The 23,263-nt window shown below is 38.8% G+C and overlaps 1 protein-coding gene across 1 annotated transcript in view; it reads left to right on the top strand.

Annotated features, from left to right (window-relative positions):
• The first annotated feature begins 558 nt into the window (after nucleotides 1-558).
• LOC128996885 (protein patched-like) overlaps nucleotides 559-23,263 on the top strand; it is a 35,537-nt gene continuing 12,832 nt past the window's right edge. Inside the window, exons 1-7 of the mRNA XM_054422412.1 lie at nucleotides 559-982; nucleotides 6,973-7,165; nucleotides 18,330-18,519; nucleotides 19,094-19,163; nucleotides 19,890-19,987; nucleotides 20,840-20,960; nucleotides 22,202-22,294. Coding sequence (XP_054278387.1) covers nucleotides 893-982; nucleotides 6,973-7,165; nucleotides 18,330-18,519; nucleotides 19,094-19,163; nucleotides 19,890-19,987; nucleotides 20,840-20,960; nucleotides 22,202-22,294 — 855 coding nt within the window. The 5' untranslated portion in view covers nucleotides 559-892. The remainder of the gene's footprint in view (nucleotides 983-6,972; nucleotides 7,166-18,329; nucleotides 18,520-19,093; nucleotides 19,164-19,889; nucleotides 19,988-20,839; nucleotides 20,961-22,201; nucleotides 22,295-23,263) is intronic.

Here is a 23,263-nt window from a genome sequence, read left to right on the forward strand (position 1 = left end):
TCTTCCCTCCTAGTATACGATTGCGTTGTACTCTGCTCCTCGAACACCTGATGTCTCGTCGCCACGACTGTGCAACTTGCACCAACAGCCCTTGACGTAACCATTGACTATGGATATGTAACGAAGTATTCGATTTGTATCCCATTTTCTAAAACCATTCAGACATAACTTGGCTTGACAGATGATAACACCTGGGTTTATATTTCCAGTACCGTCCTCACCTTGCTATATCGACTTTTAAGTACGGTATTACCATTGATTATATATCTTCAAAGATTTATTATACATCCTGGGGTATGCATAATCAATGGTACTATTTGCTGTGGATACTACAAAATTAGACATTCTAAGCAAGTTTTGGTGTGTTTTAAAGTCCGGGCTTTCAAATTTAATACAGAATCAACCCACATTTTGAATTCCATACGATCAATTACTGCAACATAGTAGTACTAAATCAAATGGCACATATACTTTGACCAATCCAGCATTTCATCCTGACATTTTCCGTCGCTCCGGCTCCAAGGCGAAGGCAAGGTGCGAGATGGAGCGGTGAAATGCGGGATGGAATGATCACCGCGACCGCGTGTGTGCGGCGAGAGAGAGCGCCGATGTTGTTTTTGTATTCTTGATTTCTCCGCCATGTGGGTGGTCGTCGCCGTGAATGGCCGCGAGGGCGCTAGGCAGCGTTGCTATGCGACCGCCGGCTCGGCCAATCAGAACGTCGCTTGCCAGACGGCACCGTGGCCGCAGCTCAGTCTTTCCGAGATGTTCGCGCTGTTCGGAAGTTCAACACTCGTAGTCTGTTTAAGTGAGTGTCCGCCGTCGCCGTGTGTGTGTTAACGTGTGTTCTAATGTGGATATTAGGGTGGTCGGGACGGTATGAAGTGCCGCTATGGTGTTCGAACAACCACGCCACACATCAGATCTCTTTGTGAGGACTAGTTGGATAGACGCAGGTCTCGCTCTTTCGCAAATCGACAAGGTATGTAACTGATAACTGTTGATAAGAGACGGTCACTCGTTTGGTTTAGTTGTGGTGTACGGTAAGAGTTTTATGTGCTTGGACGAAAAGTTTGCCCTATTTCTGGCACGTTCAGAAGTTGGTGCTGCTAGTTTGCCGGTTCTCTACTAGGTAGCGCGGAGTGTCCCTTTCTGTGTTTCTGAGTGATCTTGTGTTCTCTCTTTCTCTTAAAAATTTCTCGTGCCCATGATTTTACCAATCTTTCAAAATTATTTTACATAAACAACAGGTTAGTTTTCAACGCTTTTTCATTCATAAAACATCCCCTGCTACTCTACAACTAATATCTTACTTGATTACTCTCCAAGCAAGTGTTTTTAAACCCCCATTGTCATATACGAGTTTGCAATGAATATACAGTAATATCAAGTCACTTTTAATCTAATCTGTAGCTCAAAATAGTGCTGTTCCATATATGAACTTCAAATTGCATTTATATACACAACCACAATTTCTTACATCAGATACAAATACGGACAATTGCAATATAAACATAGTCCCACACATGATCATATTTCCATCGCGGTGTTAACTCCACAGTAGCATTACACCCTGGCCAATTCACATTTGCAGTTAGTTTATAGCTGTTGGTTAGCTATTCCTATGTAAATTCTTTTCTATTTGCTAGCGATTTCCACCTTAGTGCATGTTTGTCAAATTTACAGTTCCGTAGTCTTTATATTACCACATCAGTCATAGGCTCGTTCCCCAAGTTCTAGGTTTCACATTGTTTACACTACATTTAGTTTTCGCTCCAATCTCTGTTATTGGTTGTTACCTATTGTCCATTAGTTGCATTGCCAGCGTTTTTCGCCGAAGTGCAACTGTTAGCCCTGTTGGGTGTTCTGTTCGTGGAAGTGGAGCCGTGGCCGGGTGCCTTTGCCTTGTCGCGTGTGTGGTCCATGGGCTAGCAGCTGACGGAGACCAAGGCCGTGCGTCCCTTCCGTCCCCCACCCCACCACTGAACTGTACACTCACGACTCACGGTAGCTCACAGGGCAGTGTCTTCGGACCGCTTCTGTTTATTTTGATTGTGCTTGTTTTGGCACCCTGGTCGTGTGATTGGTTGGCATTAATCAATTCAATGACATTAGAGCATTAAACTTTGATATCCTACTCCATAGTACAATTGCATTGTTAGTTGTTGTTTTTATCAACTCTTTCTGTCAAACAATTTGGAACCAACAGATTTTATGTGTTTTTAATAGTGTAATTTAACAGTTCATTGGTCAATGTGGTAAAATAATGTACCTACTGTAACTGTAACTGATGAAGAAGTAAGTTACATCAGTGTTAGCTTAGCCAAAATCAGTTTACACTTTACATTGTAATAAGGGAGCGGTCCAAACCCTGTTGGTCTCGTTTCTCATGATTCAACTTACCTTTGTTAGCATCATTAATACACTCTAGACAAAAATGGCATCTGGGTCCTGAATCCAACCAGCAACTTTCAGTTTTTTGCGGAATAGCTTAGTTAAACTTAGCTATATAAACTTGTTCATGTTTTATTCGACAGGAACACAACTATCGTCTCAAATAAATTGATTAAAGATTCATTCAGCCTTTCGGTTTTTTACAATTGGCCAAGGCACTAAACCTAAACTGAAAATAACAACAGAGATGCATTTCTTCACAAACAAAAAGTCCAAAGAGCACACCATGCAAAATGAATGAATAAATAAAACTGTAAAACAACTGTAGAGGAGAAAAACATATTTAAAAAACAGGGGAAACAACAAAACGGAAAACTTTCAGTACAACATTGTTTGTTATATGATGCTATTTAAGAGGCAATTTAATACGTGGTAACAAACTAGTTTTATGAAGTCAATAAAACAAAATAAGTGGTGAAATAAATTATTTAACTGTTATAATCGGAAAACATTAAACCGATGTGAAAAACCACGTTGTGATAACAAAAACGGCCGTATAAATAGGCTAATTAAAATTTACAGTCGGATCGGAATTAACAATACGCGGTTAATTTAAAAAGCATACCGGTATACACTTTTAAATAATTGTCTTTTTACTGCCACGTCGGAGTTTTGGTTTAAAAAAATTAAATTCAAGCAATATTTAAGAAGACATCATACACTATTTGGAACAATCAAGGTTATAAATACTCTTAAATAACAAATAATGCAGCTCGTGAAAGGTGGTAGTATCTAAAAATAATTTCGTGTCTTATCAAGTTTAAAATCATGTTTAAAGAATGCTACAACTCAATGCCTTTATTTGATTTCCAAATAGTTGTGGACTGCATAGTTTCAAAATTGTAAGACTAGGACTTATATACACGGAATTCTACAACTCCGTCCGTAGGATTCCACCCATGCCACTAACGCTTGTCCCGTTGGTTCCGGGAAGTAGGTGTTTGGGGGACACAAAGTGTAGATCCTGGTAGATCCTTACCACCCTGTACATGTCACGCACTCTGTGGTCACCCCTGGACATTTGCGGCGTGTATACGACAAAGACGGTAATGAACCAGCATATTCCGGTCAGACCTTGTTTACGTGGTTCAAAAGAAAATCCATTTGTAAACAATAGCGCGGTTCCGTGCGTTGGGCCGTTGCCCTGCTGGGCGCGTGCTGAGCGTTGTTGTGATGCCCGATCATGGACAGGAGTAACACGGGAACGTCAGGACTTCAGTGTGAGAACACCTTTTACTTAGGCTAAACCCTTATAATGTTTACCGGGGAGCGAGCTGGTCTAGCTAGCGCAAGACTTTGCTCCCCGAGGTCCCGGGTTCAAATCCCGCCACGAGTGGATTTTATCTAAGTGAATAAAGTGATAATGCCGCAATCCTCTCGGCCTAGCCTGAAATTATGTGTAAAACTATAACAGACTATTGAAGTACCATAATAGAAGTGAAGGAGTGAGTATATCAGTCTATGTCCATGTAAAGTTGGCACTCATAATAGCCTAGTATATTTCATCACTAGGGCCTAAAGTGACTCTTTTTGACCCGAGGTCAAGATTTACGATCGAGGTGAAGCCGAAGTCTAAAAATGAGTGAGGGTTAAAGTCACTTTTTGCCCGTGTGGTGAACTATATTTTTCGCAGCTGTTTATTACTGTAAGTGATTCAGTTATTTCTTCTATTACGATGCGTTATTATGCCATCGATGTGTCGAGCAATTGACAACAAAAGGCTAAAACCTTACCTAATAAATCAATTGATAAAACTGTTTACAACAGCTGATTTTTACTCAATAGAGACTAGAAATGGAGGGAGTAAAAATCCTACTTTAGACCCGCAACGTATGCATTTAAAACGGCTGTTTTTGCTGCAGTATGACGACAAATGTTTTTTTCCACAAAGAACACATAAAACAAACAAAACTCAGCGTTTCAAACCGTGTTACAGATGAAAAATCCTAATATTTTTTAAATAATTATTTATCATATTATTAGGCAGGCCATACTGAAGAACACTTTTAGTTTTTTTCACGATTAGGAATTTAATGTTCCCGTTTAAACGCATTTTTTCATAAAAATCTGACTTCATACGTCCTGGGCGCACGCTCCGACTGTTGTACGCAGTACGCAGCGCGACGGCGCAGTGACTGCGCAGCTGTGGTGGGGGAACTGACTACGCCGGTGGTCTGTGACGTCATCGGTGTTGCCACATCTACAAAGCCTGGTCGCCGCTCGACCGTTCGCATCATGTCTTCATAGCTCACTCCACTCTGTTTACTAATTGCGCTCCTCTTTCATTCATTGCCATTACCTTTTTTGCATTCCGGTCCGCTCTGCTTCTGACCGCCTCCCATTCATGTTTTATATAACGGTAGTTTTGTATTTGTGTTATTGGTGGGGTTTGCGTATTTTTTTAATGTGAGTGTACAATACTTATCGCACAATTTTGAAATGAGTTTAAATAATCGGTACGTAATGTAAATAAAATGTTTGTAGATTGTGTTAGAGACAGGAATTCAATTGCTTAAAAATGTTAAACAATATTCTCTTTGGACAAATTTTAAGGAGTACATTAAATCTAATCTAAGAGGGAAAACAAATAATAAGCCCCCGCCATAATTACTTTGCTGAAAAATATTCGAAGAAGCAAGCATCGATCTATTCCCAAATTATGGTCTGATAGATAACGATTATGCAACTAAAAATAAATGTTGAAATTGTGTCAGATAAATAATGTAATCGTGCTACAAAATTATTTAATATATTTTCTTAATTAGACTAATCGTTTTAAGTTGCACACCTTTGACTGAATTATCCAATTAGTTTCCTACATCATACGCTTTACCTATTTACTTCCACATGCGCTTTACAACCCAATGAATCCCTATTGGAAATTTACATTATATTCAACATTTTAGGTTTTTATTTTGATCAAATTAAGTTCCACCAGCGGTCTTGCCTGCGTGCGACGACCCGCTTGTGTCTGTGACGTCGTGAGCTGGCATCTGTATGTTCGACCAGCGCCAAGACGCTAGCCGCACCCGCGACGCGTGGACACTTTTAATCTAATTACTGAACGCTAGACAGACAGACGCTCAGACAGACATGTTTGAACGTGTGTGGTCCCTGGCCACACTCGGTTTGAACGTTTTACGACAACCTGCGTCCATAAATTGTTCGGACGTTTAACGCAATCTTTATCACTTGAAACATGTGATTTAACACCCTTTCCGACATGGTTTAAGTTTCTCTGGAATTTTATTCGAGTCCCATTCTTAAGGACTGTGTCGTTTATGGCTGGTTTTGCAAATTTACGTGTAGCAATCCGACTGAGATTTTTGTGCTGATTTCCGTGATTCCTGAGCGTTCCTGGCGAGTGTTATATTGTAGAGGCTGTTTTTGTTGAAGGTTAGATTGTTTTGATTGTATCAGTAAAGCAAAATACTGATCTCTATAATTTTCGTGGGTATACATTGTATTACACCTGATGTTAATCACGCTTGCACAGTTAATAAGGTACTGTTGGTAACCCTTTAGCTATTTCTTAGACAATTAGGGCCTAATTTTGTATTTGGATGTAGGTCCTACAACTGTGTGCTATTTTGATATTTCTCGTAATGCTCCAGTTTAGACCACTATGGGGCTTTCTCTCACGTGAGTCATGTCCTATTTTTATACCACCAATGTATTTAACCTCCTTGTCATGTTTACGTTAAGAGGCTTCCAAACATCGTTATGCTATTCTCATCCACTAGAGGCCTACCTACTGATTATTTAATATTTGGTTGTAGACTGTTGTAGATGTAGATCAACTGATCTGATATCACAATAAATAGTTAAACTATAATCCTAATAATATACATCTTAATATCCTTTGTCTCCTCGTCCCAGATACCTTTATCCCTTATCTTAATGTAATATTTGGAAAACCAATATTCGGACACTCCTGATCATCTTTCTTGTCAGGTGTTTTTACATTCATGTTCTTCAATATAATATTCGCTAAAATGCTGAAACTCTACATCCACCCAGTTTTCTGGCACTCCTGTTCCTCTTCAAAAGCTCCTCTAAGATGCTAAAACTCCTTATCCACCTACGGTGTTCTAATCTTAATCAAACAAAATCTCCGCTAATATTCTGACACTCCTAATCTTCCTTTTCCACCGGTGTTCCTCGACCAAATGTTTACTAATATTTTGAAACCTTTACTTTCCTCTTATTTGGTTCTGACACTCCTGTTTCTAGACAAAATATCCACCTTTTCTGACACCCCTGACCTTCCTTACTGATGTTATAACCCTCCTGTTCCTCAACAACATCTTCACTAATATTTTAAAACTCTAATCCCTCTTAGTTGTATCTTGCACTCCTGATCCTCCTTTGCCAATCTTATGACCTCCTGTTCCTCAACAACATCTCTACTAATATATTTTGAAACTCTTTATCCTTCCTCTTCGCTCTCCGTTGTTCCTGACACTTCTGTTCCTAGACAATATCTACACTTACTCTGACACCCATGATCTGTTCCAGGGCAGAGCTGAGGGCCGCAGAACTGCTCTATGGTTCCGGGCTCGACTTCAGTCACAGTTGTTCCAGCTGGGTTGTTTTCTACATCGTCACGCCGGTAAAGTTTTGTTCGTCGCTTTACTCGTTCTCTCGTCTTTCTGTGTTGGACTCAAATCAGCTGTTATACACTCACGTGCCGAGCAGTTGTGGGTTGAAGGTGAGTAATAGTTTCTGTTATTATTTTTAAGCTAGCTTATTGCAGTACCGCGATTGACGTGTATGTGCCTTTTCCGTAAACAAGCAAGATAACATTGCTATTGCAGTATAAATTGAACAAGCTTACCCCCACACACAAACCTTAGTTAACAGGCTTAGTTTTCGTGCTTGAGAATACGAAATAAATAATAAGATAACTAAAATGAAGAAATATACACGGAAAATGAAAAACCCTAGAGGATTTGTTTAAGGAAACAAGAAAAAGACTAACTCATATTTGAATAATTCACCATCTCCAAGGTTACGTTAGAGCCCAATACAGATGTTACGCCTGACAGACGAAACTATTTCACACCAGCCCTAGGGGAGTTGTCGGACCCCTTCAAAGGACGCACCGCACCGTTATAATCAACTAGCGTCCCAGTCCGTTCTGAATGTTCCTAGAACCCTCTGGTCAGGGCATTGTCAGAGGAGGGTGATAATGCATTGTTGCGAGGGTGTCTGATCAGGAGATAACATCTGCCCTTATAGCGATACCCTCATGTCCGCTTCCGGCCAGCCGGTCGGTCGATCGTCTTACGCGACGACCTGCCGCCTTCGAGAACATGGAAAACGTGTCTGCAGAGAGGACAGAGAATATTGGGGATTAGTGGATAAAGGTGTATTCCAACACGTTTGAGACGTTGTAAAATCCTCTCTTGAATCAGAGGCATGCCAAATGTTGATCCATATTGACGTAAGTCTGTGAACATTGCCTATCTAGTGTTGCTCGTTTTCAACGCGACACTCGCAGTTTCCCAGTCGCGTTCGAAGCAGATCACTCCCTTAACGCATGCAACTTAAAACTCTTAAGTGAACAGGACAGGGTTTGGGTTCTCGTCTAGTAAAATCAATTTGATAACGTGCAAAGCACCTGCTGAAGCAAAAAGAGGTACTTGAAAATCGGTCATGCGCTTGACGAACCGTGGGTGTAGGAATTTAGATGCTAACGTCAATCATTGGATGTCCCGTGTGGCTATAGCACAAGTACCGTATGGATATGGATCTCTAAATTTAATCGGTTTTGTTAGTTCGACAAAATCGATAGGTAGCGAAAAATTGTGTCTAGAAACGCAAAAAAAAAAACTTGTAGAAATGAATGAAAAGTTGTTCGTTATGAAAATAATATTGAAACCGTCCTCCTTAGTTTCTAGTCCTTTTAATTTTGTTCTACAAATTCGTCAAGATTTCCCGTTTATTTCCGACCTGAAACTACCTACAAGATCGTGACACACGAGATGAATTCCGACTGATTAAATTTTACGGGGAGCCCATACGATTTGCGTACGCCATAAACGAGCCTGCTCTTTTTCTCTAGACGGTTTATTTCAGTGCAAGGTGCGATTGTTGTAACTATGCCCTACGAACAATTATTTCTGTTGAATTATTTGTGTTTTGTGTATCCTTGGACCTCACTGCACATCGCCCATTCCTTCCCGACTGGACGTATTTTACGAGAGGACGTTCCGAGCTATTTCCTGGCCCAATTGCTGCTTCATGTCTGAACGGTTTTATTACCAATCATTTCTGCGTCGTTGAGAGAAAAGACGTCTAAACTGTTCTATTTTGTAATATCCTAAAGACTGTTAGCTTTTCAATTTGTCACTGTTAATTTACAATTTGCCAAAGTTAAACATAATTAATTAATAAAACTAATTGGTTTCATTTTCTAACTTAATTTGTTATATTTTAACTCTCTCTAGGTAGTAATTACGTAAATAGTTATTTGTTGGAAAAATTATATTTGTAAAAAAGGAATCTTATAACCGCAGTGTCATGTCATAACAGTTACTTCGAGGATTTTTTAAACTCTGATTTGAGTACCTATTTCTGTAATTTTGGAATTTTTGGCGATTTTCAAAACGCTTTATACGGTATGGTTTTTAACAATTGCCATTTTTATTCGTAGCACTTACACACGTATTCACACCACGTTGCATCTAAAACGATTATTTCCCAAATAAATTACACACTTTTTCCTCATAATTATCAATACTGTAAATATCCCCCACTGCCATACCTTAACTTGTATCTCCAGAATGATTTACCGTTATAATGTACATCTTAGATTTTTAATAAATTTTACTCTGCCGATAGTTTTCAATTGGAATTCATCCCCGTGCAAAACAAAATCTTATAGCTAATGAGTAAAATATTCTGGCATGTTGGGTATCGAACCCTAGACCCCAGAGTCACAGACAGATGAAGTCATCAACTCCGTGTAGCCTGATGCGGACATTCCACGTCCAGAGGAGGGTTTCATGTCTCAAAACAGCCGCCGCGCCACCTCCACACACAGGCGTAATAAAGATTGGATCGTAGGATGATGTTTGATCAGAGGGTTTCCAAAAAATCTAAAAATGGCCGATCCCAAAAGGCGGACACAATGTGCATCTTTTAAATTGTACTTTAGTCGATAAAGCTTTCTAGACATTCAAAAAGTATCTTTTAGCCATTTAGGCCAAATAGTTCCTTGAATGCTTTAAACATTAGCGAAAACATTAAACATTAAACATAGGATCTTCACATAGTTTATGTAGCACAGTAATTCAAATCAGTTTATCACTGTGGAAAGGGTTTTTGACAATGTTCACACTGAGGATATGTCTACAATTAGATGGGAGTTTTCTACAGGGACTCTGGCGGAATTATTGATTTATGATTAGTTGATTACTAGAGGTCGTTCAGTGGTAAAAAACTCGACCAAAATTTGTAATGTAGGCCTACAGACTTCTCTATTTTCACCCCACGCTGTAAATAAAATATGTGATTGGAATTTCCTTAATTTGTTTTGATTTACTGTTTATATTTCATCACCAGAATGGCAACCTTTAAGGTCCATGTTAATGTTTTTTTCCAAATTCATTTTTTGCTCATTTTTGAGCCTATTTTAATTTATAAAGGGATTTTGAACATATTCAGGCGAATATCTTTCTAACAGTATACGTAGATTTCCATTGCGATGCACACTAGCTGAGTAAAAAAGTTGTAAAGAAACGCGGCAAGCATTATTATATAGATGATGGATTTAGAACTACTGTATACATATTATAGCTTTTGCTTACTTTAATTAACAATAATTTAATCAACCGGTATTAAATTCAGTTTAGCGCGATGTATCGAAATATTTGTACCGTGTAGGTATTCAAAGTTCCCAACTACCTACATATTTAAATATACAATTGTAATTCAACGCAAGGGATACTTGTAGTGTTAACAATGACGATACGCGCAATAACTGTATCCAGCTAATATTTAGATACACTGAAACCTCCAAAGTAACTTTCGCCCACTATTGCCCATACAACAGTGCCAACCAGAATACATGTGGCAACATTTTCCACCACTACATTGTACACGTTTAACTTCTCGAACAAGTTATCCACAACGGACCTGTCCTACCCACTCAATGAATGTACCTAAACCTCTGGACCAACAAAGGGAGCCGGGGCGCGGCCGATCTAGCTCAGATAGCAGACAATTAAGTTGGTCTCAAATTAGCATGTATAATGTAGCGGACGATGTTGTTGGGACGGCTAGTACGTCGCGCTTGATGGTCACAGGACGGGTAGTAGTGCGGCCACCCAGTGCGCTACGGGGTGGTCCGGTGCGCCTTCGCCCACTCTACACGTAACCTACTCCTGGCTCCGACTAGGAATTTACGGTCGTCTCCCAAGTTTATCTTTTTATTGGCAGATTTACAGTTACGGTCGGGGTTTTAAGAATTTTCCGAATGTCTGGAGTATGGAAATGGGTCGATAGTTTGCCAAATCGTATTGATTGTCCGAAACCACTTTCTTCTGTGTAGGGGCTTAGAATCGACTTGGTTGTCACATAATTTCATGTCTTTATTGACAGATTTACAGTCACGGATTTTTTCGAACTTTTTCATGTATTTCTAGTATGGAAATGAGGCGATCGTTTGCCAAACCGTATTGGTTGTCCATGTCCAAAACCATTTTCTATTCTGTTAGGTTCTGTTTGTCGTGAAAGCTTACATAATACTAAATCATGCCTATTTATGCCTATACACTGAAAATACGCATGTGTTTGATTTTAGTATTGCTCACATGATTTACAGTAGACAGATATTTACGAATCTTTGAACGTCTTTACAGTACGTTATGAGAATGGGTCGGTAGTTCGCCAAATCGTGACGAATTCCCAAAACCACCTTCTTCTGTTAATTTTTTTATTATTGTTTTTTTAAATACTGTATTTGCCTACTTATTCACTCATCAAGTTGGCAGGTAGTAAAAATTAGTACTTCTCGAAATAAATTTCGGAAGTGTTCCGGTGAATCAGTGTGAAAATTATATTCTAGACCCAGTTGTCACTCGTCACTGGCAATTGAGAAGATTTTACAGAGAGAGCCAATCACATATTGTCAATTTGTTATGCAATGAAAATTATTGTTTAGTATCAAAGGCATCTGAGATTACTGTGTCCTTTTTCATGAGAATGTAGAGTAAACTTTTCAAATGCGCGTTGGATTTTGAAAAAATAAGAGCCGATACGATAAAAATCTAATCTGATCTGGGGTAACACTCATATTTGAGTTTAGGGAGTTGGCTTCGACAGATTGCCTCCTTTTAGTTCCAAGATTAATCGATCCCTCGTCGGCCACGCTTGCGTCGCAGGAAAAGCCGTAGATCCATGTTGAAGGCGCTGTGACGCAAGACGCACCGAAGGATCAGTAGGTTAGTGGGATGCTGTGTGGAAGCTACAGCCGGATTGTGTTCCTCGAACGCACGCCGAGCTGCATGCCAGCAGGCATTTTAATGGTTCCACTCGACCGAAGGAGCTGTATCGGTTATACGTCAGCTTGCGTATGGGTCCGGGCTTCCAGGTAGCGACGGTGTCGGAGTACAAGCAAGTAATTGGAATCACTCGGTTTCTCGAATTTCCTCTTCGGGGTTGATCCTTCAGAGGTCGCTCTGGTTCAAAAGGTATTTTGGAATTCGCAAGTTATGGCAAACTTGATTAAAGGTATAATCAAATACCCAAACCAAGACCTCTCACCTCCATGACGTTTGTTGTTTTAACGAATTATCTAATGTACGTCGTAGCCATGTTCTTAAACTCTTCCATTAGAACTCTGCACGTTCAGGGCTTATGAAGTTTGTTTGGACCATATAAATACCTCGAATTGATGATTTTCTTCTCCGTCTAGCCCTCTTCAGCTATAACCATGGATGCAAATATCCGTGTTTATTTACTCGTTTATCGTTGATAAACAGCATACCGACAAATTGTGTCATTAAAGAAATATTTTTGACAAATATACATTTTGAAGTACTGTGATGAACAAGTAATGTCTTCAAATGTTGTTAGGCTGATGTGCATAGCCGTCTAAACTCTTTCGTAGCGAAAATCAACTTTGCAGCTGGTAGTACTAAACATTTGGACATATTCATCGTTCGTTTTGCGAGTACAGTGTCAAGTTCTGCTTCGGATTACAAAGCAAACTTTGAGTTAGTGATAAGTTCCGAAGCCCATCCTTTGGATTCTGCCCTAGAATTGCACGGTCCGGTAAAGGCCACCTCCCCAGGGTGGGACGGAGCGGATGTCGGGAGGTTGGAAGTTGATGCGGGAATGTGGACGGTGCAGAGGGAAGACCTCAGGCAGTCATTATATTTTAATAATCCATCAGTCTCGACCCGCCTCCTGTAATGGCACTAATGCTAGCCTTCTTGGCCTAATTGAGGGGTCCGCTCAAACAAAACATATTTATTACCTTAACTACTTTTCATTGTGGACTTCCAGGAAAAGTCCTCTCATAACTGGGCCAACTACTTCATTTTCCATTTCCTCCGGACCACTGTCGCCACCGGTTCGCGGAAGTTTGAGTCATTGGTCATTCTCGCTGGTAGTCTACAAAAGTAGTACTCTCATCTACTTACTTAACGGTTTTAGACTAGTGTTTGCGTCGTTATAGAGCCCTGTTCGACATGAAGAAGAATGTATCGGTGTTTTCAATTAAATTAAAGTTAAATTGTAAATCTCTAAAATTAAAAAAATCTAACAACCAAAGTGAAGTATTCAATGTTGGTAGGCCTACCACTAGTTTTGTGGGAAGTTTTGCATCACTGGTCCATAGAGGATTTTATATAGTATAAGCCGAGTATGATGTCCAAATGAAGTTTAGTGTTGTAGTTGGTAAGACTGGTTTCGTGGTCAGTTTTGCCTCACTGGTCGCGTGTTCCGCCTGGACTGTCCGCTCTCTATTTCCGTTACAGCCCTCTGATCACTCGCTTTGTCACGAAGTCTCTTTTATCTTTCCCTCCGCAGTTGTGACACGGACGGAAATGGATTGTAAACATCTCTCGACGACTTTGTTGAACTTTATTGGGGGTAATCACTAATCACCAAAGCAGAGGACGAGGTTAGAGAAATCTTTGAAGTGGTAAGTGCGTTTGTCTGAGGCTCTCATAATTTTGTCGGTGAACGGAAGAAATGAATATGATTTTAGCCACCACGACGAAAGTCTCTTTGGGATCTCATGTTATGTAATGTGGCCAGAACTCCAAGGCACTGAAACTATTCAAAATCCCACTGAAGCTGTATCGAACGTGGATGAAACCTCGGCATTCCACGTAGATGGATTTGTTCAGGTGTTGAGACGTTTAGTGGAGCCAGCACACAGGACCGGGTCGTGCGTGGCGTATTGTTAGGGAATGAGGAATTATGGACGGCTAGACCTGAATGGGGACGGTTATTTGTGTCTGGCTTTGTAAAGGTAAAAAAGAACCCGGGCCATGGTGTATTACCATCAGGGATCGATATTGAGAACTCCCAAGTAAGGATGTGGAAGTGGCGTTCAAAAGCCAATAGAACTTGTTGTAAATGTAGGATGCATTAATTATGTTCTGCAAAGAAACAAGAAAGCTGTGCAACCAGGGATTTTCTTAAAGAAAAGAATCTTTATAGAGACAGTGTGATATTAGGTCATTTATGGTTTGAGTATAGATGTAGGCTACTAAATTGAACAAACCCAATTTCCTTCCCCCCCTCGAAAATATACTTATGCATACGAATTTTATCACTAAGGTTTTTGGGATATGTGAATGCAATTTGACTTGGGGATAGATATTATAAGTGAACTGTAGGTTGGATTTGTTATTCTTATTCCTGTCCTCGGTAAGCCATGCAGTTTCCATGTTAAGCTTATAATTCACATATCCCAAAAACCTTAGTGATAAAATTCGTATGCATAAGTATATTTTAGAGGGGGGGGGGAAGAAAATGGGTTTGTTCAATTTAGTAGCTTACATCTATACTCAACCCATAAATGACCTAATACCACACTGTCTCTATAAAGATTCTTTTCTTACGAAAAACCCCTGGTTGCACAGCTTTCTTGTTTCCTTGCAGAACATAATTAATGCATCCTAAGTAGTTTTCCCACGAGCATTTTGAAGAACTATACCCAGTTATTTTTCGTTCGTTTCCCAATTCCCAACGTAAAAGACTTGTAAAGTTGCTAGTTCGTAATTGTTGAATTTATTAGAACATAGCTTTGGCCTACAGTTAAAACTGTTAACATACCTATATAAAAATACACAACCTTTGCCGTGACATACACATTCGGCTTAACGGACTTAGTTTGACACATTCAAGCTCCAAGTTATCCATTAAAAATATTTAAAAAATAATATAACTAATATTATGCATTTCGATAGTTTGGAACACTTCGATAGTTTGAAACGGTCCGACGGTCGTGTTGACAAATGCTGAAACAGATTGGTTCTCAATTGGAAGATTTTTCCAGTTGAAGTATCTTCTCATTTCCGCTGCAAATTAGCGGGCTGCAATTTCACGGTTTTTGTTCCCAGTAATGACTTCATCAATGAAACTAGCTCGACCGTTTTACAGCAAAAGTAGAAACTAGCGTGGAGACGTACTGTATTGGTATCTTTGAGAACTACTTCACTGAAGACAACGAACACTGATTTGGATGATTCTGTTTTGGATTGCAGAGTTGCTGGTAAAATAATAAAAATCTAAAAAATTAATAGTGGTTTGATTCGGGTTTTCCTGAATTCACAATTTACACTTAATGATTTCATAATACAAAACTAGCTCCGTCTCCTGAATATATTGCGGTTCTATCCATCGAACTGCAACTTCTATGCACAGACCGCTGCAACTAGGACGGATGTGTCCGATGCATAGTGCAATGTTAATATTAGCGATTAGTTGCGTATTCCGCCGCTGTGTCACACACGCGCAAGCTACTTCCGGTATTGTAATAACCGCCATCTCCTCTTCCGGTTGCCACCCGCCAACTCTGCAACACTTATAAACTGGGAAATCTTGAAATCTTACAGTGAAACTAGTTTTTAAATAGAAGCGTGAATCGAAGTTAAAGGAATCGGAATCGGAGCTATGGGACGCCGTCTACACACTTTATCGCGTATAGTGCGTTCACACAGCCGTGGCACCTGAAGGATTAGGAGGCCCCAAGGGTTTCCATGGGGTGTCCTAATCCGTCAGGAGCCACGGCTGTGTGAACGGAGTATAGTTTTATAGTTAGAAAATACCCTGGGAATTTTCGCACATACACCAGGTTGATTTGGTATTCGAGAGTATAACTAAACCAATGATTTGGTTTGGTTAATTTTGAATACTGACGAAAAGAATTATTTCTGTTATACATTTGCAAGACAATCCACAGTATCTAGAAGGCAGTGGTGGAGGGGGGATGTCAAACAGCTGATTGGCTGACCACCCAGTCAGCTGATAGCTGTCCAAACATAACCTCAACACCGCGGCCCACCTCGACGCCAGCAGCCTCGTATATCTTTGGTCGATTTGTTTGATTCAATTCCCATTACTTATCAATTGGCTTATTTATAATTCGGTTGTTTTCCATGTATGTTGTCCTTCAGACGCTCCATTCGTTAAAGTCTTTTTACAAATAACTGCAAACATTTATAAATCCTTCAACTTGACTTTAAAATTTTACGCCATGCGTGAGTGTGATAATTGTTTTTTGTTTCTGAGAGTGATTTGAACTAATCCAAAAGAATTACGGGTTTTACAAAATTGTGTCCGATAATCCTTATGAACAGTATAAACTCCACTTAAAGATTTTCACATAATAGCTGATACACCTGTTCCACAACACAATGAAAACCTCGATACAAGATTCACCTGTTTCATTATATCGACTAATTAATTCGGCTGGTTCAAAGAAGAAGGTTAAAAATATTACACACGACGAAAAAAGTCAACCTAGTAGAAAAAATATCTACTTGCAAATATATCCTCAATAGGTGAGCAAAATTCACCAAGGTGGGTTTCCAAAGTCTACCCTTTCTGAGAAGGAGTCATATTATAGCGAGGAGCTATCAGTTCGCAATCTCTGACTTCTAGACCCCCAGATGCGTGCCACAATAGACGTCGGTCGCCCGTTTTCGCCCTTTAAGTTCTAGGAACCTCACAAACGTCTTGACTTCTTACTCCTAACCGCTCCTGGGTCGGAGTCACAGCTGCCTTTCAGCTGTCAAAGAGTCTTTATGGCGGCACCCGGCGAGAAATCACTTCGGTGTGGTCATTTCCACAAATTAAGACGCCGTCAGGTGGTCGATGTCTTTATCACGACTCTACCTTTGACAGTTTTGGGAACGGCGAAATGAAACTTCAGTTGGGTGAAATAGTCGCGAACGAGTTGTTTGTTGTGCTGCAGTTGTTTTTTTTTTCATATTCAAATTCAATTTTTTTGTATTGTATGTGTACAAGGCAAATGGTTTTTGGTTTTAATTTGTATGTTGTATAGTCAACAATTTTAAATGAAAAATCATTGGATTGCTAGTTTGTTTTCCATGTACAGTTATTTTAAGTTCACTAGATACTTTTTGTTTCCTGGGTAATTTTTTCCTGAACAAACCTGTTTCTTCAGCATTTACCGAACATTGGGATGTTTTTTTTTACCCAAGATCACCATTTAAGCGGTAAATTAAAAATAATAAAACCAATATCCAAGACACCTAGCATTCTTGCATAAAATTGTGCCTGTACGTGTTACATGCATATAAGTCACTATATTATCCAGTAGGCATGGCAGATTTGATGTCTTAATTTACAGTTTCAATCCGGAAAGCCCTATCAGTGGAACAATTTAATTTCCACAGGATTATCGGCTATATAATGACGTCACGGGTGAAGAACGCAGGAATGCCATACAAAGTGGCGAAGCCGCCGTGAAAGTCGGGGAGGTCCTCGTTCGGCCTTGTTCGGGCATCTTCGGCTTCGCTCGGTACGCGGAAGACGGCGCATGCGCATTCCTCCCAACCAGTTTCCCAGTATCGGAACTGTGCTGAGTAGTTTACGTTTGCACTTTGGCCAAAACAATAAGCTCTGCACTCGCAATGCTCTGTCAGGCATTTGTATTTTCGTTCTGTGAACTCTCAATCGGAGCCAATGTCAAGTCTCTTCAAGGGATTACCTGTATTGTTTGCAGGCTTACCCAACCTCGTTGGTTTTCTGTTTTGTCGCACCACGGCATACATTCGAAATATTGTATATTCTGTAAGCTATATAGGTATTTAGTTACTTCGTTTCTCTTATTCTTATTCGTTATTTTCTCGAGTTCTTCAGCACATAAGGGAAACATACAAACTTTATTATCCAAACGTCCATATTTATCATTATTTGTCTCCCGAAAAATCCTAAAACAACCTCTACAATTCACATTTTTCTCCCTTAACCTCCTACCTTCTCCATCTTTTTTCAATTCCATCTTTACTTATCAATGATACTTATCCAATTCAGATTTTTAATTACTTCCATCCCTCACATTCTGTTAACTACCAAATTCCAGTTGCTGCAGTATCCACAAACCTTAGCCAACTTCTTTTTAGAAACATCATTTGCATTATTCTTCCCCAACCATCAACCCCTTAACCACTGACTGACATCTGTCCTCCTTCATCTTCCCTAATTCTGTCCTTTAATCACAGCATCCACAAATCTTCCTCGCTAACTTTAAAACTTTTTTTCTCGTTGACTTCATCACCATGATTACCAACTTACATCCACCAATCTGCTAAATGTCATCCTCCTTATCACATCAACCACAAATCTGCCGTCTTGTTCCTCACCGATTCCTCGTCATGTTCCAGAGGGTGGCCGACTAGAGGCGGAACTCCGTTATTCCCACAGTGTCCTAGGGGAAGCTGAGGCTTCCACCCACCAGCTGATCATCCAGACCCCCAAGGAGGCCCAGGCGTCGCTGCTGCATCCAGGAGCTCTCCTGGGCCATCTGGACGTCGTCAAGGCGGCGGCCAGCGTCACAGTCAACCTCTTCGACATGTGAGTCTCTGAATAAATTGTGTTGATGGATTGGGGCATTTTTAAGGAAAGAGATGTCACTGTTAAAATTTTCCCCAGTACTATGTTACTTAAATAAAAAAATTGTTAATCAACATGAACCTAACACCTCACCTAACGTTTAATATACAGTAGTTGTTTCCGTCAATACACCTCATTTACACTACCTTCCTTTTAACTGGACAACGAATAATAGTGGCGGCCCTCTTCTAGAAAATACCCATGGATTTTGTTTGAAAATTCTATCACTTTGGATAGTAAGTTTTCTTACTGAATGAGCAGCCAGAAGTTTAAGGTTTCAAGGCATGACAAATTTGACTTCAATTTAGATCATCCGATAAATGAATGATCCAGAAGACAACATATTTTATGATAAAATACTTTTACTGTTGTCTGTTACTGTATTCGAATTTCTGATCTTTAGACATACTGAAACCGAATTCCAATTGTCCTTGATTTCCTGAGAAATTGCTGCTATTTTCTATTTTCATAACTTCTGTATTTAGCCGGATATTTAGTTTGCCACATATTGCTAACATGCTTTCCTATATTTCAGAACTTGGAGACTGAAGGACATGTGCTATTCCCCTAGCATTCCGAATTTCGACATCCATTACATCGATCAAGTAAGTGCTTGTGCATTTTATTTCTTGTAACTTGATATCGTGTGGTGCAGAATCTAGTGCAAATAAGGGCTGTAAGCGTTGATTTCTGATGATTATTTTGTAATTTCATAACAGCAAATTTACAGTTTTGTATTGTAACTGTGTAATTTCACTTTCTGTCGGTTCACTAGCACTCGGCGCATGTGAGCTCCAGCGCGTGTGTAAGCCTTGGCTTGTTTATTCTCGACCACCCACCGCGGCTTCTTAAGCCTAATCATCTTGTACGGGATCTAACAAAAACTTCCGTTCTATCTTTGGCGTCTACGTCTGCATAAACAGCTACCGCGCCCTCCTCCCGATGTTGAGCATTCGGTTTTCACTTCGTACGTTTGTAGTCGTGACTTATCGGTAAATCGTCCAAATTTTGTTTGCCTTTAATCCTTCACATCCTTCAACGCAATGCTCTAGCCCGGGTCTGTTTAACTCAATGCAATACATAAGGCTGGACCTAGAGGCGTGCGGTTCAAAGTACAGTATTATAAAAAAAAAACAGCCATTGGTGACTGACGTGATTTAAACCCGGGAACTCGAAGGCTGAAGTCTTGCTCTTTACTACGACAAGCTCGCTCCTCGTCCAACTTATATTTTTGTCAAACTTATGAAAGCTTTAAACTGTGTGTTTAACATCTTTAACATATCACTGTATGTTTTAAATGCATATTACAATCAATGTCTCTTTTGTTACAGATTTTCGAAAACATGATACCCTGTGCAATAATAACACCTTTAGACTGTTTTTGGGAGGGTTCCAAATTATTGGGACCTGACTATCCTGTAGCGATTCCGTAAGTAGTCTTTTTCATTTAATATTCTAACTAGATTGTTTACACTTCGTTTCGTCTTATAACTTGGTTATTTCAGTGTGGTTTTATATAAAGATAAACGAGTTTCAAATTGCGTATAGGACTTCTTCTCATACCCTTAAAATTATTAAACGTTTAAAAACTATTTTTGATCCAACTAAGTATGTTTGTAGACATAGTTAGCCCATTTTATTTTGGGGGATTGGTGAGTAGTGTGGTATAACGCAGTGTATATGGGAATATGAAAAGGGTTTGACAATGAGAGTTGCGAAATAAGTACGGCAAATTGGCAACACTGGAGGAGGAAATGCAGCTGGAATAAGACCTTGAACTCGACCTAGACCTGCTTCCCCCCTCCAAGTGATTTATTTACTTTCAATTCTTTAACACTTTCTTTTCTCACTTTCGTTGCAGTTATTCTTGTTTTGGCTGACCCTACATGTTGTGTCGCTTTCATTTATTTTAGTGATTGTATTCTTCATTTATAAACACGGTTTGTGCCGATCTATTTTGTTTGGGAAATTGCACACTTTGATTCGTATGTGCAGAATGTTTTTTCTTCTTAACAAAATACTTTTAAAAACATTTTCTAGTTGTTTAATTACCAATTTTAATCCACAGGGGAGTAGGCACCAAAGTCAAATGGACGAATCTAAACCCACTTAGGTTGATGGATAGAATGAAGAACAACTCATTTATAAACACGGTTTGTGCCGATCTATTTTGTTTGGAAAATTGCACACTTTGATTCGTATGTGCAGAATGTTTTTTCTTCTTAACAAAATACTTTTAAAAACATTTTCTTGTTGTTTAATTACCAATTTTAATCCACAGGGGAGTAGGCACCAAAGTCAAATGGACGAATCTAAACCCACTTAGGTTGATGGATAGAATGAAGAACAACTACGAACCAGGATCTTTTCCATTCAGCACGCTGGAGCAGCATTTGAAAAGGGTGTGTTTTATATGAAAATTTTACTCTATAATTTTATTTATTTTTTATTTCCCAACTTGTTCCTGTTATGATGTAGGTAATGCTACTTCTAAAAGGCAGGGCCATACTCCAGAGTTTTAGTTTTAATATCTAAACTCTAAATATAAATTAACTTTAGTTCATATCTACAAAATTGCGGTTTCAGTTCCACAACTGTAATATACTGTACTATTTACAATTCAACAGTTGCATTACTGTAAGGTTCATCGGCCACGTTCTCTATCAATTCTGTAATTTTTCAACAGTTTGGTTATGTAAAAATAAAGTAAAACTAATTTCAAATGTACAATTCGCAGTTTCAGTCAACACATTTTCATATATATATATACATATATTAATTAAACAGTTGCATCACTGTTTCCGGTTTCCACGTTCCCTGAGCCAGAGTTGCACGTCGTAAAAATAAAGTAAAACTAATTTCACATAACTCGCAGTTTCAGTTCACTAATTTTCATATATATACAGGCCTATATTACTTTAACATTTCAACAGTTGCATCACTGTTTCCGGTTTCCACGTTCCCTGTGCCAGAGTTGCACGTCACTATCAAACGACCACGACCACCCAAGCCGCTTGTGGGTGGTCCAGCTCCCGCTCTAACCTAAATACCCGACCTTTTGTTTCGCCGACGATGGAAGTTTCGCCTAAATGAGCCGTTGGCCTTTGGATACAACCAGCCAACAGTCGTTCTATTATTGCGCCAATTTGTTTAATTGACTGTGCAAATCGGCTTTATAATTTGGAGATTTACTTCTTGATTTATGTTTGTCAGTCCATATTTTGTGTTTGGTTTTATTTAAAGATATTATTACGCAACTTGTCTAAAAAAAATCAAAATCCCATTTCAATCCATGTATTAAGATTTTTTTTTAAATAACTGATTTCAGAATGAATTACCTTAATTTCTTTTAATATACTTTGTGATATGCATACATTATCTCAATGCAAACAAATATTATTTATTATTATAATTAATTAATGATTACAAGTAGTTTTGTTATTTATTTATATTTGAAAAATATATAGATATTCTGTTGTAATTTTATATTGTTATTAAATTTAATTTTAACTTTGTTTTTGGGATTGTGGGGTTAATGTAATGAATTATTTGATTGTGTTCCTCTACACAAATTGTCATTAGGTTTTTATGTCTTCTTACTAAATTTTGTATAGCTTTATTTAATTTCTTGGTATTTTTTCAGGCTGGTATCAGTACAGGATATCAAGAGAAACCTTGTCTAAACCCTAAGGATTCTGAATGTCCTTCTTCTTCTCCCAACAAAGCTACAGGCCAGGTTAGTGAATTTACATTTTATTATTTTACTTAATATACAGCATTTTATATTAATAACCTAAACAGTTAAACTACACTCTTAATTCATTAAAACTTTGCCTTGACACAATAACTAAAATTTCTCATGATTAAAATTTTTATGTTTGAAAACGGATACTCATATTTTCATGATCAAATCATTTTCACATACCCCCTCTAAATTATTACATCAATGTCTGACACTGCAAATTGGAATTTAAAATTACTTGGGATATTTCTTTGCTCTTTTAGTCACTATTGTATGTTAATGAATTAGGAGACAAAGGATCGCCAGTCCATCTGTATATTGTAAATTCAAATTAAGGTCGGAATATTTTCGGCTAAGATGAATGGGCTGTTTTAAACCTGGGAACAGTTATTACAAATGGAACTCAAGATAAAAAGTATTTGGCCAATGTTTGATGGATTGAAGAATACAAAATTTTCTATTAGAATGTGAATTGAATTGTAAATCGGAATGAAGGAAGAAGCAAGACATCTCTTTTAGCTTTCAGGACAGAATGAAGTCATCAAATGCCAAAGGGTCCCTCCCCCCCCCCCAAGAAGGGTGTTTCATCTGCCATCTGCTAGTCTAACTTCTAGACCTCTACCTGGTCCCAGTCTGTCTTTTCTACAAAATCACAGGATTTTCTTCAACCAAAAATAGTTTATAACAAAATCAGTTTACAAAGCAACAAGTCTCTTAAATTATTATAGGCCTACTAATCCGATACACTTAGTACCCAAAATAAATTGTGTTCCAACACAAGCACAATATTATATTATCTTGCCATTGCCCAAAAATGATAGGATTCACAAGAAGAATTAACTGTCACTGAATTTTAGAACAAGCTCTTTTATAAGCCATGGAAAAATAATTTTAATATTTTCTCGATTTTCATTAAATACTGTCTCTATGTTAAGCTGTGATTTTGATACGCTAAAATTTAAT

The sequence above is a fragment of the Macrosteles quadrilineatus genome, unplaced genomic scaffold, assembly GCF_028750875.1.
Source record: "Macrosteles quadrilineatus isolate MER2022 unplaced genomic scaffold, UCM_ALF_1.0 Scaffold_6__1_contigs__length_79288215, whole genome shotgun sequence".
Classification (NCBI taxonomy): domain Eukaryota; kingdom Metazoa; phylum Arthropoda; class Insecta; order Hemiptera; family Cicadellidae; genus Macrosteles; species Macrosteles quadrilineatus.